At 35.8% G+C, this 17,325-nt stretch overlaps 1 protein-coding gene across 7 annotated transcripts in view; it reads right to left on the bottom strand.

Annotated features, from left to right (window-relative positions):
- TCF12 (transcription factor 12) overlaps positions 1-17,325 on the bottom strand; it is a 389,941-nt gene that overhangs the window by 85,518 nt on the left and 287,098 nt on the right. For all 7 annotated transcript variants that reach the window (XM_059371992.1, XM_059371995.1, XM_059371994.1 and 4 more), the window contains one exon: positions 561-696. In XM_059371992.1, the coding sequence (XP_059227975.1) occupies positions 561-696 (136 nt within the window). The remainder of the gene's footprint in view (positions 1-560; positions 697-17,325) is intronic.

The raw sequence follows: 17,325 nt of genomic DNA, 5'->3' as shown, positions 1-17,325 counted from the left end.
TCACTGCATTGTATATTTTAATATGATTGATTTACCTCAAATTTTTAAAAAATGGGGAGTAGAAAACTTCAAATGCAAAAAACATTGATGTGGAGTCAAAAATTCTTAAATTTTATCTTGGATAAACCATCTACTAATTATACGAATATGTCCTCTTGAGACTCATTTTATGTTAAATCTAGTTATTACACTCATTGACCAGCAGGGCTGTTGGACCTAAGAGATGACAAAGTATATAAAACCACACTGTTAACTGTTCAGCATTATATCAATCTCAGTCAAAAATAAGGTATTAATATTAGCCCATGGCATTTTTATTATTATAGGAAAAACCAGTCCCACTTTTCACTATTTAGTTCCTCTTATGATGACCAAACAAGAATATTAAATTGATTGTTTATTAAATATCTGATACATTATTATATGCAAATTAGCCTTATTATCAACATCATATCTAAGAAACCAAATTCCTACTAAATAAAAGTGTAGCCAGAAGACTAAGAGTTTAAAAAACGAAAAGGAACATTTTTAAGAAAGGATTTGTTGTACAACATACTTACCAAGTGCTGTAGAATCATGGAGTGGTCTTCTCCTGGAACTTGAGGCAGAGAATGAGTAGTATGGTGTTCCAGGTTTTCCTGAAGAAGAGAGCTGTGCTGGGCTTCCAAGCCCCAGATCTTGTCTCAGGAGACTAGACTATAAAACAAAGCCAAGGAAAGAAGTTATCTTCCTACAGATACCAACCCAAACCTGAAAGTATTACCACTTCTGAGTTACTCCCAATGGTTATTCAGAGGATGCCAGTACCTTCAACCATGCCTTGAATTTAGATGCATCCGATAAAATACTTGAGTTCTAGGAGACCATTGGTTTAAACTTATATTTTCTTTCCCTATCTTCATGTTGCCTGCTTTCTAGTAAATATTCAGATCTATGCAATCTTAAGGTTGAAAGACACTTTAGTTACAATGTGGTCCACCTGTTAATCAAGAATATTTTTGAAAAATGTTCACCAAGTCTTTGCTTGAATGCTTTCATGACCATACCTGGCAGTCTATTCTGTTCTTTTTCCTTTTCTTTTTTCTTTTAGGATAGCTTTCATTATTTGAAGACTGCCAATATTGTCAAGACTAGCCATTCCTGTTTTCTTCAACTGTGTCTCATGGCATGGGACTGAATGAAATCCTCATCATTTCTGACATAAGACCTCTGGATTTATTTTCAGTTTCTAAAAGTGTCGTGTGAAACAGAATGGATAACAATGCCCCAGATGTGGCCTGATTAGTGCAGAGTCATTTAAATAACTGCATTTAAATAACCCATTTGTGCTAGCTCGTATTAAAAGTTTAGGAGTGATATCACATGTTGTTACTCTTTACTGCATATCTTGCTATCAAATCCTGTCCCATCCAACAGTTTCCTTGTTCAGTTGTGTTTTTTGTCCCAAGTGCAACAGTTAACATTTACCTGATAAAATTAATTTTCTTACATTTTATCCATAATATTCATTTCTGCTTTTTTTAGATTCTAAGTCTGTCAACTGCTGCATTTACTAGTCTTTCTAGTATTGGGGCATAAAAAATGGGATTAAAAAAAGACATCAGGATGACAAGGCTGAGGAGATCCCTATGCTATGCTATATGCTACAGTGACATGAAACTTTGTTAAGTGCGTCACTGAAATCCAGAGATTCAGCAGCCCTGACCTACTAAACCAGTGACCCTAACATAAAGCAAATGAAGTCAGTTTGGCAGAATTTGGTTCCAACTTTCTAGTAGCAGACAGAAAAAGGCCTCAACTGGAAAGGGTGCTGGATACAGTTGAGAGAATGCTCTCATGTGAAAAGAGCTGTGATCCCTCTAATAGACTATCCTCCTACCCCAAATTTAATACCTGCCGTATTCTTAGTAGTTGTCCTTTTAGCCACTGATTAGCACAGAGGTACTGCTTTGGTCAGAAAAAATCAGAACTTTGTAATAGTGGTCATAGTAGCCCAGTTCCTGCTTCCATTCTAATAATCAAGGAAAACTCTCTTTCAGTTTATCACATATTTAATGATTTCAAGTATTTTTTGTTTTGTTTCAGCTTAAAAAAATTCAGCTGGAACGCACATAGCATACAATTAACCATTGCAAAGTTTCCACTCCGTGACATCTGGTGCATTCACAATGTTACATGACCATCACCATCTAGTTATAGAACATTTTTATCACCTCCAAAGGAAACCCTATTGCCATTAATCAGTTACTTCCATTCTTCCCCTCCTCTAGCCTTTGCAACAACTAATTTCCTATCTCTATCAATTCACCTATTCTGAATATTTCATATAATTTGGAACCATACGGGACCCTCTTTCACCTCACGTTTTTTGAAGTGCATCCTCACTGTAGTTTTTATTAGTACTTCATTCCTCATTAGGGCTGAATAATATTCCATTGTATAAACATACTATAATCTGTTTATCCATTCATGCATTGATGGGACATTTTAGTTGTTTCTAGCTTTAGACTACTGGGCATAGTGTTGCCATGAATATCGTGTATTTGGTATTTGTCAGAGTACCTGTTTTCAATTCTTATGGGAGATACTCAAGAGCAGAATTGCTGGGTCATATGACAATTTAAGGAACTTCCAAACTGTTTTTCACCATGGCAGTGTCACTTTACATTCCCCCCAGCAATGTATGAGGATTCTAATTACATCCTTACCAACACCTGTTACTTGCTCTTTTTTTTACTCCTTCTTTTCTCAATTATAGCCATCTTTATGGGCATGAAGTAGTATCTTATTGTGGTTTGATTCCCATTTCCCTAATGATTAATGATGTTAAATATTCCTTCATGGGCCTGATGACCTTAGAAAAGTATCAGTTCAAGTCCTTTGACCATTGCATTTTTGAATTGGGTTGTAGTTCTACTGTAATATTATACTGTAAGAATTCTTATATATTATGTTTTGAAAACTAGACATTTATTAGATATATGATTTGCATGTCCCATTTTATAGGTTGTCTTTTCACTTTGTTAAAAAAAAGATTTTATTTATTTATTTGAAAGGGGGAGAGAGAGCATGCGTGCATACAGGCAGGGGGAGCAGCAGAGGGAGAGGGAGAAGCAGACTCGCTGCTGGCAGGGAGCCTGATGCAGGACTCCATCTGAGGACCCTGGGACCATGACTTGAGCTGAAGGCAGGTGCTTAACTGACTGAGCCACCTAGGTATCCTGGTCTTTTCACCTCTTAACATCCCTGAATAAACACAAGTTTTTAATTTTGATAAAGTCTAACTTACATTATTTTTTTTCTTTGTTGTGCTTTTGGTGTCATATCTAAGCATCCACTGCCAAAGTCAAGGTAATGAAGATCTATCCCTATATTTTCTTCTAAAAATATATAGTTTTAACTCATACATAGATCACTGACGCACTTTGAATTAATTTTTGTATATGGTATAAGGTATGGGGCCAACTTCATTCGTTTGAAAGTGTATATCCAGTTATGCTAGCACCATTTGTTAAAAAGAACAGTATTTCCTTACTCAGTGCTCTTGGTACCCTTTGCTGAAAATCAATTGCTCATAGATACTTGGGTTTATTTCTGGACTCTCAATCTTATCCTATTTGTCTGTATGTCTGCCTTATGCCAGCTCCATAGTGTAGGTTTGTAATAAGTTTTGAAATTGAAAAGACTACATACTTCAACTTTACTCTTCTTTTTCAATACTGTTTTGGCTATTTGGGCTTCTTTGAAATTACACATAACTTTGAGAACCAGCTTTTCCATTTATAAAAAAGATACCACTGGAATTTTGATAGGGATTGCACTTTGAGGAGTTTTGTCATCTTAACATCATTAAGTCTTCGACCAATGAACACTGAATATTTTTCTATTTACTTAGGTATTCTTTAATTTCTTTCAGCAGTGCTTTGTAGTTTCCTTTATATAAGACTTGTAGTTAAATTTATTCCTAGGTATTTTATTCTTTTTGGATGCTAAATGGAGTTGGTGACTTAATTTTATTTTTGATTTGTTCATTATTAGTGTATAGAATAGAACTATTTTTTGTGTGTTGATCATGAATCTTGCAACTATGGTAAATTCATTATTAGCTCAAATAGCTTCTTTTTTAGTTTTTAATTTTAATTTTTACTTTTTTTTTAAAAGGTTTTATTTATTTATTTATTTGACAGAGACAGAGAGAGAGAGACAGTGAGAGAGGGAACACAAGTCAGGAGAAAGGGAGCGGTAGAAGGCTCCCCACTGAGCAAAGAGCCCGATGTGGGATTTGATGCCAGGACCCTAGCGTCATGACCTGAGCTGAAGCCACACACTTAACTGACTTGAGCTACTCAGGGATCCCTAGACGTCCTTGTCTTTTTTTTTTTAAGATTTTATTTATTTGACAGATGGAGATCACAAGTAGGCAGAGGCAGGCAGAGAGAGAAGAAGGGAAGCAGGCTTCCCGCTGAGCAGAGAGCCCGATGCAGGACTCGATCCCAGAACCCTGGGATTATGACCTGAGCCGAAGGCAGAGGCTTTAACCCACTGAGCCACTCAGGCGCCCCCCCTTGTCTTGTTCTTAATCCTCTACACCAAACATGGGACTCAAAGTCACAATTCTGAGAAAAAAAGTTACATGTTCTACTGACTGAGATAGCCAGATGACCCATCTTGTTCACAATCTTAGTGGGAAAGGCTTTCATACTTTTACCATTAGGCATGATATCAGCTACAGGTTTTTCATAAATGACCTTTATCGAGTAGAAAAAGTTCCCTCCTAGTCCTAATTTGTTAAGTGTTTTTATCATGAAAGGATATCGGATTTTTTCAGATGCTTTTTCTTCACTGATTGAGATGATCAAATGATTTCCCCCCCTTCATTCTGTTAATAAATTACAATGATCACTTCTCATATGTTGAACTATCCTTGCAGTCTTTTTTTTTTTTGTTTTTTAAAGATTTTTATTTATTTGACAGACAGAGATCACGAGTAGGCAGAGAGGCAGGCAGAGAGAGATGGGGAAGCAGGCTCCCTGGCAAGCAGAGAGCCCGATATGGGGCTCGATCCCAGGACCCTGGGATCACGACCTGAGCCGAAGTCAGAGGCTTTAACTTACTGAACCACCCAGGTGCACCTACCCTTGCATTCTTGAGATAAAACCTACTTGGATCATGGTGTATATTCCTTTTAATATGCTGTTAGATTTAGCTTGCTCTTTGGTAAAGGATTTTTACATTAATATACAAAAAAAGATATAGACCTGTAGTTTCCTTTTCCCTGGGATATCTGTCTGGCTTTATCCAGGGTAACGCTGGCTTCATAGAATAAGTGTTTATTTAAGAAGGATGGGTGTTAATTCTTTAAATGACTGGCAGAATTCATTATTGAAGTCATTTGGTCCTAGGCTTCTCTTTTTCGAAAGAATTTTTATTACTGATTCAATCTCTTGTTTTATCTCTGTTTAGATTTTTTATCTCCTCTTGAGTCAGTTTTCATAGGGTGTATATTTCCAGGACTTTGTCCATTTCATCTGGGTTGTCTAATTTATTAGCATACAGTTATTCATAGCATTCATTTATAATTCTTTTTATTTTTGTAAGGCTGGTGGGAATACTCCCTATTTTCATTTCTTATTTTAGTGATTTGACTTTTTTTTCTTAGTCAATGTAATTAGGTTTGACAGTTTTTGATCTTTTCAAAGAACCAACTTTTGATTTTTTGATTCTGTTATTTTTTATTCTCCATTTTTAAAATTTCTGTTCTAATCTTTATTATTCCCATCCTTCTGCTGGCTTTAGGTTTAGTTTACTCTTCTTTTTTTAGGTTCTTATGTTATGAAGTTAGGTTATTGGTTTGAGATCTTTTCTAATGCAGGTATTTACAACTATAAATTTTCCTCTGATCACTCCTTTCACTGCATCTAATGTTTTGCTATCCTTTCCAGTAATTTTCATTTGATTTTTCAGTTTGTTTAAAAAAGCCTATTCAGCAATGCTGAAGCACACATGAGATAATCAATTACTAAACCAAAGATCATTACATCTTTCAGAAATGTTTATAATCAAGAAAATTTTTTCAGACTCATCAAAAGGTAAATTATTCTTTGAAGAGTTGGTATCTTCCTTTATAAAGGAGAAAAGTGAGGAAAAGAAAATTTCAAACACCAGAAAATAAATATGTGTACATGAAAAGACTACATAATATCAATATAATTATTTAGTGTTTATTGCATAAATTCCAACAGATCAGAATTTATGATATGAGGCTCAACAGACTGGAAAGGAAGGTGTGATTATCAGACATAAAGGAGAAACAGTCCCTCTTATGATAATAATCTCCAGAAGAAATGCTGAAATTGAGAAAATATATGTAACACAGTTTTATTTCTATTTCTATAAGAAACCATTAGAAGTGACTCTCCTGATTATGTTACTCATGTGAGTAGTGTGACCCAGTAATCATCAAATCTCCAACACATTACACTGAGATTTCCATGGTCACACCTGTTTTGTCTTTCTTTTGTCATGCTGGGCACATTCAACATACCTAAAATAGCAATCAGAATATGGCTTATAGTATGCTAGATGGAACATATTATTACTAACACGTTTAAGGTCAGGGGTCATGTACCTTGAAATTTTCCTCTAAATATCACTGATCTTTTATTAAGATGTTCCCTCCTCAGTGTAAAACTTACTTTCAGGATGGCATGCTTTGAGGCACCTGCTATATATATTATATCATGTACATTTTCATGTAGAAGGAACAAAAGAACTTGGGTCATTTTACAAAATTAAACAAATTCAGACAGGAGATGGGCATATAAGATGATGATTTACAATAGGGGTCAATTTCAAGGCCTACAGGTCAAATTGTACCTGGTTTTGAAAATACTTCTATTAGAACACAGTCTCACCCATTCATTTATGTATTGGCTATGACTGTTTTCATGCTACCATGGGAAGAGGTTAGTAGTTGCAATGGAGACTGTATGGTTAGCAAAGCTTAAAATATTTACTATCTGGACCTTTTTGGAAGATGTTTATTGACCCACCAAATGCTTTGGTGGAGGGACAAAGACTAAGTATGTAGAATGGTGAAGAACTCTTAAGTTTTAAGATAAAGACAGAGAAACTTTCAGATGAGTAAAATGTAGCCAGTGAATTACTTTTTCAAAGAAGTAAAATATACTTATAATAAAGTCTGAAAGAGGCATAAAATAATCTAAATGGTGAATAGGGAAATACATTTCTTATATTCCTAATATTCCTAAAAGTAGGCAGAATATCTACAAAAACTGTGATGTCCTAAAAATAGCATGGGCTTTGGAATTAGCTACCCTGAGTTCCAATCCTGACTGTATGATTCTGGTTAAATTATCTAACATTAATGCATTAGTTTCCTTTTGTATAATGGACATATTAATAATTTGCTCACATGGTTGTCAGTAGAAGTAAATAAGGGTTAAGTAAAAGTGAGTATCATGGCTTTAGGCCCTAGTGAAAATAAAAAATTCAATTTCTTTGGGTTTTTTCCCCATAGATTACTACATTGTAAGGGTCACAAAAGAATGAAAATGAGGTGAATGGCATTTTATATACTGTTTCCTGGGCACAAAACTCTATCCCCTAAGTCAGGAGACCTTGTCTGCCCTGAATCCAAGCTGGCTGAGTTACAACTCCTAATGGCTATAGTAAGAAAAGATGTTGGAAATCAGAGAATGAACAGTTCCCTAGAGAGAGGGTTGACAATTAGAGGCTAAATTCAAAGAGAAGTGTGACAGATTCAAACTATACCAATCGAGATCAAGAAGAAATAGAAAACTGCCAACTTATTCTGAAAATGATTCAGCAGATGTCTTTGTATTATAAACTCACATACAACATACAAACATATACACATATTGAGTGAAAGAAAAGGAATGTGTATGCATAAATGTGGTGAAATATTTACGAAATTTCATTAAGAGCCCATGGACATCTACTATATTATTCTTATATCTTTTCTGTGGGTTTGCAATTTTTCAAATAAAAAGTTGGGAAAAAATCAGAATAAATATCAAGGATTGACTAGCATACTTACAAATGTACCATCTCAATTAATATTTACTGCAATCTTTTATTATATAAGTTATATGTTGTATAGATAACAAGTAGTAGAACCCTGATTTGAATCTAGGTCTGTTTAAGAGGCTCTTTCTTTATTACAAAGAAGACTTCCACGACAGCCCAGGAACCTAATTACCACTTACAAGACTGTTAACTTGAAAAAAGAGAAGTAACCTTCAAATGACTTTATGGATTACAATTCTAAAACTGTATTATCTATAGAATACATACTGGTAGGTTTTGCACATATGCATGAAATAAAGGAAGAAAAAAAGAACAAAAGTTTTTAGGAGAAAACCTTACTTGTTACCAATTTTAATGGTGATAAACCTTATGGTTAGGAAACATTCTATATTCTTGTTCTACGGAGACTATTAACACTAAAAAACCTCACTCAGCTGTCCTAATAAGAATAACCACATCTGCCTGTTCAGTCTGTATTATGATTTATAGGATTAGGTAAGGTAAATGTAGGAGAAATTGTTTCTTTTTAAGAACACAAGATGATATTCTATCCTGTTAATTCAAATGAATTTTTCAGTACTATAGTATGATATATTATATTTCTCAGTTTGCATAAGAAATGCAAAAGAAGTTTAAGACAATATTTTCCTCACAAGGATTTGATAATCTAGGAAGTAATACCCATGAAACTAATGGAAAATGACTAAAAAATCAAGGGCTAAGCTGTATAAAGCGTAACATTTGGATATTCTACCACTAATAAAATTATCTTTTATTTGATTCTTCAAACATTTTGGTAACACTAAAGCACGAATAATAAACTATTTTAACTTCTGCCCTAAAATAAAATTATCTATCAGCTCCTATTATTGATTTTCCTGCCTGCTTAAAAACAAATGAGAAGCATTATTGATTACCACTGATCTTGTCCTGGAGGTATCTCAGGCAAAAAGAATACACAATCCCTGAGGATACAGAACTAGGCAAAGCAGTTTTATTCTGCGGAGCTGTCTTATTCAAGGCAGAATTAGTTTTCTGAAATGACAGACCGCTAAATTTCTTAACACAGGCTTAGAGGAGAATCTTTTTAATAGTCATCTAGAACCTCAACTATGAAAAATACATCTAATTACTGAAGAATAACCAATGAAGGTTCATCCCTGGAACACTAATAGAGCCTAGATTATTATAATAAAAACTAGAGTAAGTTTCATTTTATTTTTAATATTTATTATTTGTTTTATTTTAAATTAGGTATGACAAACCTTTAGCCTTCCATAAAAATCCCTATTTTGTATGGAATTTTAGTAGTCTATGATAAATATATATATATTCATCCCACTCCCCCAGTTCTCGCTCCCTCTTTAAAGTGTTTGAAAAACACTGACTCTAAAATGTGAACTTAAAAACAGACTAGTCAGTGTAAGTCTTCATGGTGATACTGACTAAAAAGTAAAGGAGAGGAATAGAGTAGTGAGCTTGGCCAACATCATTTATTGATGTAACTTCTTAAGTATCTTGGAAGGCACACTAAATGTGATTTAATAGGAAATGCAGAAGAATATCCTATGTAAGAATGGTGGGGCTCAGCAGCCCAGAGGATTCAGAACTACACTGCAGTAATTTGGAAATTCTTTACCCTTAAAAATGGAAAGTGTCTGAAATCTTGATAAACATAAATGTGCTTCCTCAGAACTGCTTTTCACCACTAAATGGCTTGGCCCAAACAGTACTAAATATACTTTGCTATCCATTCATAACTTCGGTTTAAATTAGGACCTAATTAACCCTCTGTCAAAAATTGTTAGTGTCATTTTATGATCAGAATGAAGCACTAACTCATCAGTGATTTGTTTTCTAGAAAATTAAGATTCAAACTAACTAATGTTATAGTCACACATTGCAAAAACTTTAAAATATTTAACATGGACTTATAGAACCTCTGTTGAGTACTTTCTACACAGTTCTTTAATTTCATGCCTATTTTACAGCCCTGAGACGGTACGCAATTTTAATATATAAGGCAAGCAACTGTTCCCAGATTTGTCTTTTTGAAAGGGGAGTGTACTAATTAAAGAGGTTAAAAAAAAGAGTATAAAACACAATCAAGATAAAGAACATAAACTGTTAGAATTTCTCAGTTGAGTTCTTTTGTCACTGAGGGATGAAGAAACAAAACTGTTCTAAGAGCAAAATTAGTATAGTTTTGCCGTATTTGTAACTTTTTTTTTTTTACTTGAGAAACATCACAGTACAGTTTAGTTGTAAGTCGGCTTGAAGTTTCAGAGATTATGACAGGGAAACTGGAGAGTGACAAAGAAGCCTCTCACAATCAAATAAACTCAGGATAAAGGGAACTAGGGCAAAATAGAAATGTAGGGCTTTTATATTGTACCAGTCTAATGTTAATTTTTTACAAATAATTAAAAAACAGACTGTAACAAATTTTGAATTTGGAAAACACTGATATTTGTGAAATAATTGTATTATGATGCAAATTCATTTACATTGAAATTCCAGGGATATGTTAGCAATTATCAGCATGTTGTTAAAGAATTCTATCCTGAGAATCTCATTAGATAGTGATGCAAACTACAGTTGTTATCATTCTGAGAACAAAGGGATCTTGAATGAGTAATCAATAGCAACTGGCAGAAAATGAGACATTAATTATGATCCTCTCTAGTGTTTTGTCTAAGGCAAGATTTCATTAAATGCTTTGTGCAACCTGAATAGTTCCAAGTCATTACCAACACTTTGGACAATACATCAATGGGGGGGGGGGGTAATGAACAGGGAAATAAAGTAAAAGAAAACCTGAGATGTTTCCATTCCTTCCCCCAGGTCAATAAAAACACACCAACCACGACTACCCAACTGTTAGGCTTGTTCTTTTACAAGCCCCAAATCTTATAATCTCAACATGGTCTCTTGAAAATTTAATTATCATTTTCTCTACTTAAAGTGTCAGGCAGGTTTGAGAAGATAATGACAGTCATCCATCAACTGCATGCCGCCAAGGCAATCAGCCCAATCTTTAAGAAACTACCTATGTACTATTAAATTAGTAAAACATGGTAATCTTAGCAGTTTAAATTTCCCAATCTTCTTTAATTATCAGTGGCAGAGGGAAATTTTACCATCTTACTATTTCATTTTCACTAATTTTTCTCTGAAATTTTCTCTCAAGTCCTGCATCAGCCAATGAAAAGGTATTGGAGTGGGAAGGTATGGGGTACAGATCAATAATGGAAAAAATGGGGGGTATAAAAAGAAAAATTATGATGAAAATCATTAAAAACCATTTTAACATATCCAGTGTTTAAATAATTGCAAATATGCAATGAGAATGACTTTCTTTTAGGTTTTTATAGGTTCCCATTAAGAGAGTCCCTACTTTTGAAATGCTATAAGGGATTTCTTGAAAGCAAACTTCTTCTGAGGTTAGCAAGCCAGCATTCTCTAAGCCCATCTTCTTCCTAAGTGAGCAGTTTTCTGAATGTGTGAAGTTGGAAAGTTCCTTGTTAAATACAGTCCTCTGAAAGTCTTCCTGCAAAGTTACAGTGTGCCTTTGAACCCTTTCTTTTATGAATAAAAAGGAGCCTGCTATGTGAGGTGCTAACCAACATTAGAAGAACAGGAGATAAAGAAATGTCATTTCTCTCCTGCTCTTGTGAAGTGGTATTATATAGTCCTAAGATTTTCAGCAGAGTTCTGATACTTAGCAATCACTCCTGGGGTGCCTGGGTGGCTCAGTGGGTTAAAGCCTCTGCCTTCGGCTCAGGTCATGATCCCAGAGTCCTGGGATCAACCCCCGCATCTGGCTCTCTGCTCAGCAAGAAGCCTGCTTCCCTCTCTCTCTCTGCCTGCCTCTCTGCCTACTTGTGATCTCTGTCTGTCAAATAAATAAATAAAATCTTAAAAAAAAACCCAAAAAGCAAAATATTCCATATTAAAAAAAAAAAAAAAAAAGAAGAAGAAACCACTCCTTTTCCTTTTAATGCTAGCTTTCACACCTTGTCAATGACTACCACCCCTTCCCAACAATCCCTTGCATTTTGAAGAATACAATTAAGACTAACATAAAACACCTTACAGCAGCAGGCATGTAGTTAGATAAGCAATACTTTTGAATTGAAACATTCCCTACTGGAACATCTAGAAGTTAAGCTTTTTATTTTGGGAGTTTTTAAATATAAACAAAAAACCCAGTATAATGAACCTTCCTATACCTCTCACCTAATTTTTTTTTAAAAAAAGATTTGAGAGAGCGCAAGAGAATGTGTGTGAGTGAGAGAGAGAGAGAGAGAGCGCGCGCACAAGCTCAAGCAGGGAGGATGCGGGGCTCAATCCCAGGACTCTGGGATGATGACCTGAGCTGAAAGCACTTGCTTAACTGACTGAGCCACCCAGGCATCCACCTTTCACCCAGCTTTAGTAACTGCCAGCATTCTGCTGTTCCTGCTTCATTTATTCTGCCAACTCTCAGTTCTTGGTATGGCCCTCACAATTGACAACAATATCTTACAATCATGTAATGCCCAGTCTGACATGTAATGCCCGGGTGACAAAAGGTCACCTCTTCTGTCAATTTTTTTCCTGAGATGGTGTCTAATCTCTTGCCATTATTTAATATACTCTTTTCTTCTAAAATAAGTTTCCAAAAGAATAAATTGACTTTTAAACAATGTTCCCAAAAAACACTGAGTACCACCAAAAGTATAATTAGCAAGTTTTATGGAGCAAACAGAAACAATGACGTTTGCCCCTGCCAAGTAACCTCTGCACCATCTTTCTTTGGCCTTTAGCAGAAGCAGGAAATTATACTTGCCTACTGCCTGATACTTTAGATGAGACTTTCATTCTACAAAGTAATTTATTTTACCTATGTTACAAACTTAGAAGCTCACTCTGCAGGTAGTTAGCTGATGGCTTACCCTGGTTATGTTTTCCTTACTAGGTCACAGAATTCAGATTCAAAGATTGTCTGAATACCTACTGTATACCAGTAAGCACAGCTCCTTCACATGCTACTTCATGAGTAAATCATCTTTTTGAGCTTCAACACTGATCCACAGACACTTTTATGTCTTTTTAACACTCCTGACTCCCAACAATCCTCCCATCATCATCAATTAATCTACTGCTAAGATGCTGTATGTACTGGAAACCACTTGACTCCTGCCAAATTTTAAGTCCAATATTCAACTCTCACACGACCTATTCTTACAACACTACTGCTCCTTTACTACTTATTGCACTTGTTCTTTTGTCTCGAGGTATTCAATATCAAGACTTTTTCCCCCAGTCCCAAAGTTTAATCACAGCTTTACTTCCTTCTTTTGGAAAACTAGCCCACAAAGTCTATTACTTTAACCATTACCTCGTCACTACTTCGGTTCTTCTATCCTTAGCCATTTACCAGCTATGAAACACTGGATAAATTATATACTCTCCGAGGCTTCAGGTTCCTCAGTTGTCAAATGTAAAAACAGTAACAGCAACAGTAGCAACACTTCTGTCACATGCAAGGACCACATGAAATGTCTGTAAGGTGCTTAGCACAAGGCCTGGCACTAGTAAACTATGATAGATGTTAGCCCTTATGTTTAGGCATACCTTGTGTGTGTGTGGTTTTTTTTTTAAAGATGTTATTTATTTGACAGACAGAGATCACAAATAGGCAGAGGGGCAGGCAGAGAGGAGGAAGCAGGCTCCCCACCGAGCAGAGAGCTGGACGTGGGACTCAATCCTAAAACCACAAGATCACGACCGGAACTGAAGGCAGAGGCTTTAATCCACTTAGCCACCCCCAGGTGCCCCTAGGCATACCTTGTTTTATTGCACTTCACCAATACTGTACATTTTACAAACTGCAGGTTTGTGGCAACCAGGCAAGAAAGTCCACGGGCACCATTTTTGCAAGAGCATTTGCTAACTTTGTGTCTCTGTGTCACATTGGTGATATTTTTTTGAGAATTGAGAATTTTGGTAAAAATTCCTGCAATATTTCAAATTTCTTTAATATTACTATATTTTTTGTGGTGATCTGTGATCACTGATCTTCGATGTTACTATTGTAATTGCTTTGGGGCACCACAAACTGTGCCCATATGAGATAGTAAATTCATTTGATAAATGTTGTGTGTGTTCTAACTGCTCCACTGACCAGTCGTTCCCTGTCTCTATTCCTCTCCTTGAGCCTCCTGACTTCCCAAGACACAGCAATATTCAAATTAGGCCAATTAATAACCCAACAGTGGCCTCTAAAAGTTCAGGTGAAAGGAGGAATCCCATGTCTCTCTCTTTAAATCAAAAGCTGGACATGATTAAGCTCAGTGAGGCGGACATGTCAAATGTGAAGATAGGAAGAAAGCTAATCCACTTGAACCAAACAGTTAACCAAGCCCATGAATACAAAGGAAAGGTTCTTGAAGGAAATTAAAAGTGCTATTCCAGTGAATATGCGGATGGTAAGAAAGCCAAACAGCCTTAATGTTGATAGGGAGAAAGTTTTAGTGGTCTGGATAGAAGATCAAACTACTACAAACTACAATATTCCCTTAAGGCAAAGCCTAATCCAGAGCAAAGCCTTAACTCTCCTCAATCCTTTGAAGCTAAGAGATTAGAGGAAGCTGCATAACAAAAGTATTAATTCAGAGAACCTGGTCCATAAAGTTTAAGGAAAGAAACCATTTCTGTAATATAAAAGTGCAAAGTGAAGCAGCAAGTGCTGATACAGAAGCAACAGCAAGTTATCCAGAAGATTTGCTAAGATAATTAATGAAGCTGGCTACACTCAGCAAGAGATTTTTAGTGTAAATGAAACAGTGTTCTATTAGAAGATGATGCTATCTAGGTCTTTCATAGCTGAGGAAGAGGTGTCAATGCCTGACTTCAAAGCTTCATAGGACACTGATTCTCTTGTCAGGGGCTAATACAGTTGATGACTTTTAGTTAAAGTCACTGCTCATTAGCCATTATTAAAATCCTTGGGCCCTTAAGAATTATGCTAAATCTACTCTGCCTGTGCTCTATAAATATAACAAAGCCTGGATAACAACGTATCTGTTTAGTTTACATGGTTTACTGAATACTTTGAGCCCACTGTTGAGACCTATTGCTTAGAAAAAAAAAGAAGCCTGTCAAAATATTATTGCTCATCAACAGTGAACCTGGTCACTCAAGAGCTCTGATGGAGATGTACAATGAGATTAGTGTTGTTTTCATGTCTACTCACAAAGCATCCATTCTGCAGCCATGGATCAAAGAGTAGTTTTGACTTTCAAGTCTTATTATTAAAGAAATACATGTCATAAGGCTAGAGCTGCCATGGATAGCAATTCTTCTGATGGACCTGTGCATATCAACTGAAAGCCTTCTGGAAAGGATTCACCATCCTACGTGCCGTTAGGTAGGATGTTAAGAACACTTGAGATTCACAGAAAGAGGTCAAATTATCAACATGAACAGGAGTTTGGAAGAATTTGATTCCAACCCTAATGGATGACTTGGAGGAGTGGAGGAAGTAACTGCAGATGTGGTAGAAGCAGCAAGAGAACTGGAATCAAAGTCAGAAGAGGCAGCTGGATTGTAGTAATCTTATGATTTTAATAGATAGGAGTTGCTCCTTATGGATGAGCAAAGAAAGTAGTTACTCGAGATGGAATCTACTTCTGATATAGATACTATGAAGATAGTTGACATGACAAAGGATTTAGATATTAGAATAAACTTTGGTAAGAGGAGTGATCTCAATTTTAAAAGGTCTACTGTAGGGGCACCTGGGTGGCTCAGTCGTTAGGTGTTTGCCTTCAGCTCAGGTAGGGGTTCTGGGGTCCTGGGATCCTAGGTAAAACTGTTTATCAAACAGGATCATGTGGTACAGAGAAACTGTTTGTGAAAGAAAGAGGCCATTGATGTGGCAAACTTCATTGTTGTCTTATTTTAAGAAACTGTCACAGCCACCCCAATTTCAGCAACCACCACCCTGATTGGTAAGCAGATAGTAACACTGAGGCAAGACCCTCCAAGAGCAAAAATATGATGGCTCACTTGAAAGCCTGGATGATAGCTAACATTTTTAAGCAATAAAGCATTTTTAAAAAATTGTTTTTAATGATTACAAATTTTTATTTATTTTATGGAGGGGGGAGGGACAGGGAAAGAGGAAGAAAGAGTCTTAAGCAGACTCCATGCTGAGTGCAGAGCCCCATGTGGGACTCAATCCAATGACCCCAAGATCAAAACCTGAGCTGAAACCAAGAGTCTGATGCTCAACTGGCTGTGCCACCCGGGTACCTACAATAAAATATATATTTTTTTGAAGATTTATTTATTTGTTTTGAGAGAGAGAGAGAAAGGGTGCAAGCGTGTACATGAGAGAGAAAGCGCATGCATGAGAAAGAGCAGGGCAAGAGGAGACAGAGAATCTCAAGCAGACTCCCAATCTCAAGCTTAATTTGATGACCCATGAGATCATGACCAGAGCTGAAATCAAGAGTCAGATTTAACTGACTGACTGAGGTTAACTGACTGAGCCCCATAGGTACTCCTGCAATAAAGTATTTTAAAATTAAGATATTTACATTGTTCTTTCAGATATAATGCTACTGCATACTGTAACAGACTAAAGTATAAATATAACTTTATAAATGCACTGGGAAAGCAAAAAAATTATCTAACTCACTTCATTGTGATACTCGCTTTATTGCAGTGATCTGGAGCTGAACCTGAAGAACTTCTGAGGTGTATTTGTATTTTCACTATTATCCTTAACCTATCCAGTCAAACATTTGCTATCTATGCTTCTACATTTAGTCTGCTGAGTACTATTGGAGTAACAATTAAGACATATATAAAACTATATAGGTTAAGTCAACAGTTTCTGGTCTCTAACCTGAGCTGAATCATCAACACCTCTTGGAAAGCCTTTTACTTGTCATGAGAGAGCCCACAGACTTGCAAGAATATTTTCAGGTATTTTATTTCAATAAAACAATATATGCTCTAATCTCTCTAATACAAAAATCTCAGTAAAGTGTATGTCTAGCCTATGCTTGAATACATTCAGTGAGAAGAAAGTCACTATCCACCAAAGCTGACTATTCCATCCTCTATATTATGAAAACATTCCTTCTTACATTAAGTTAAAATCAGAATTGCTAACGCCTACCCATCATCCAAAGTTTTAACCTTAGAAGTTATAGAACAAGCCAAATTATGCTTCAGATATTTCAAGATGCTTCTCATAAA

Source organism: Mustela nigripes, chromosome 13 (assembly GCF_022355385.1).
Source record: "Mustela nigripes isolate SB6536 chromosome 13, MUSNIG.SB6536, whole genome shotgun sequence".
Taxonomy (NCBI): Eukaryota; Metazoa; Chordata; class Mammalia; order Carnivora; family Mustelidae; genus Mustela; species Mustela nigripes.
This window is presented reverse-complemented; position numbering and strand designations above follow the sequence as displayed.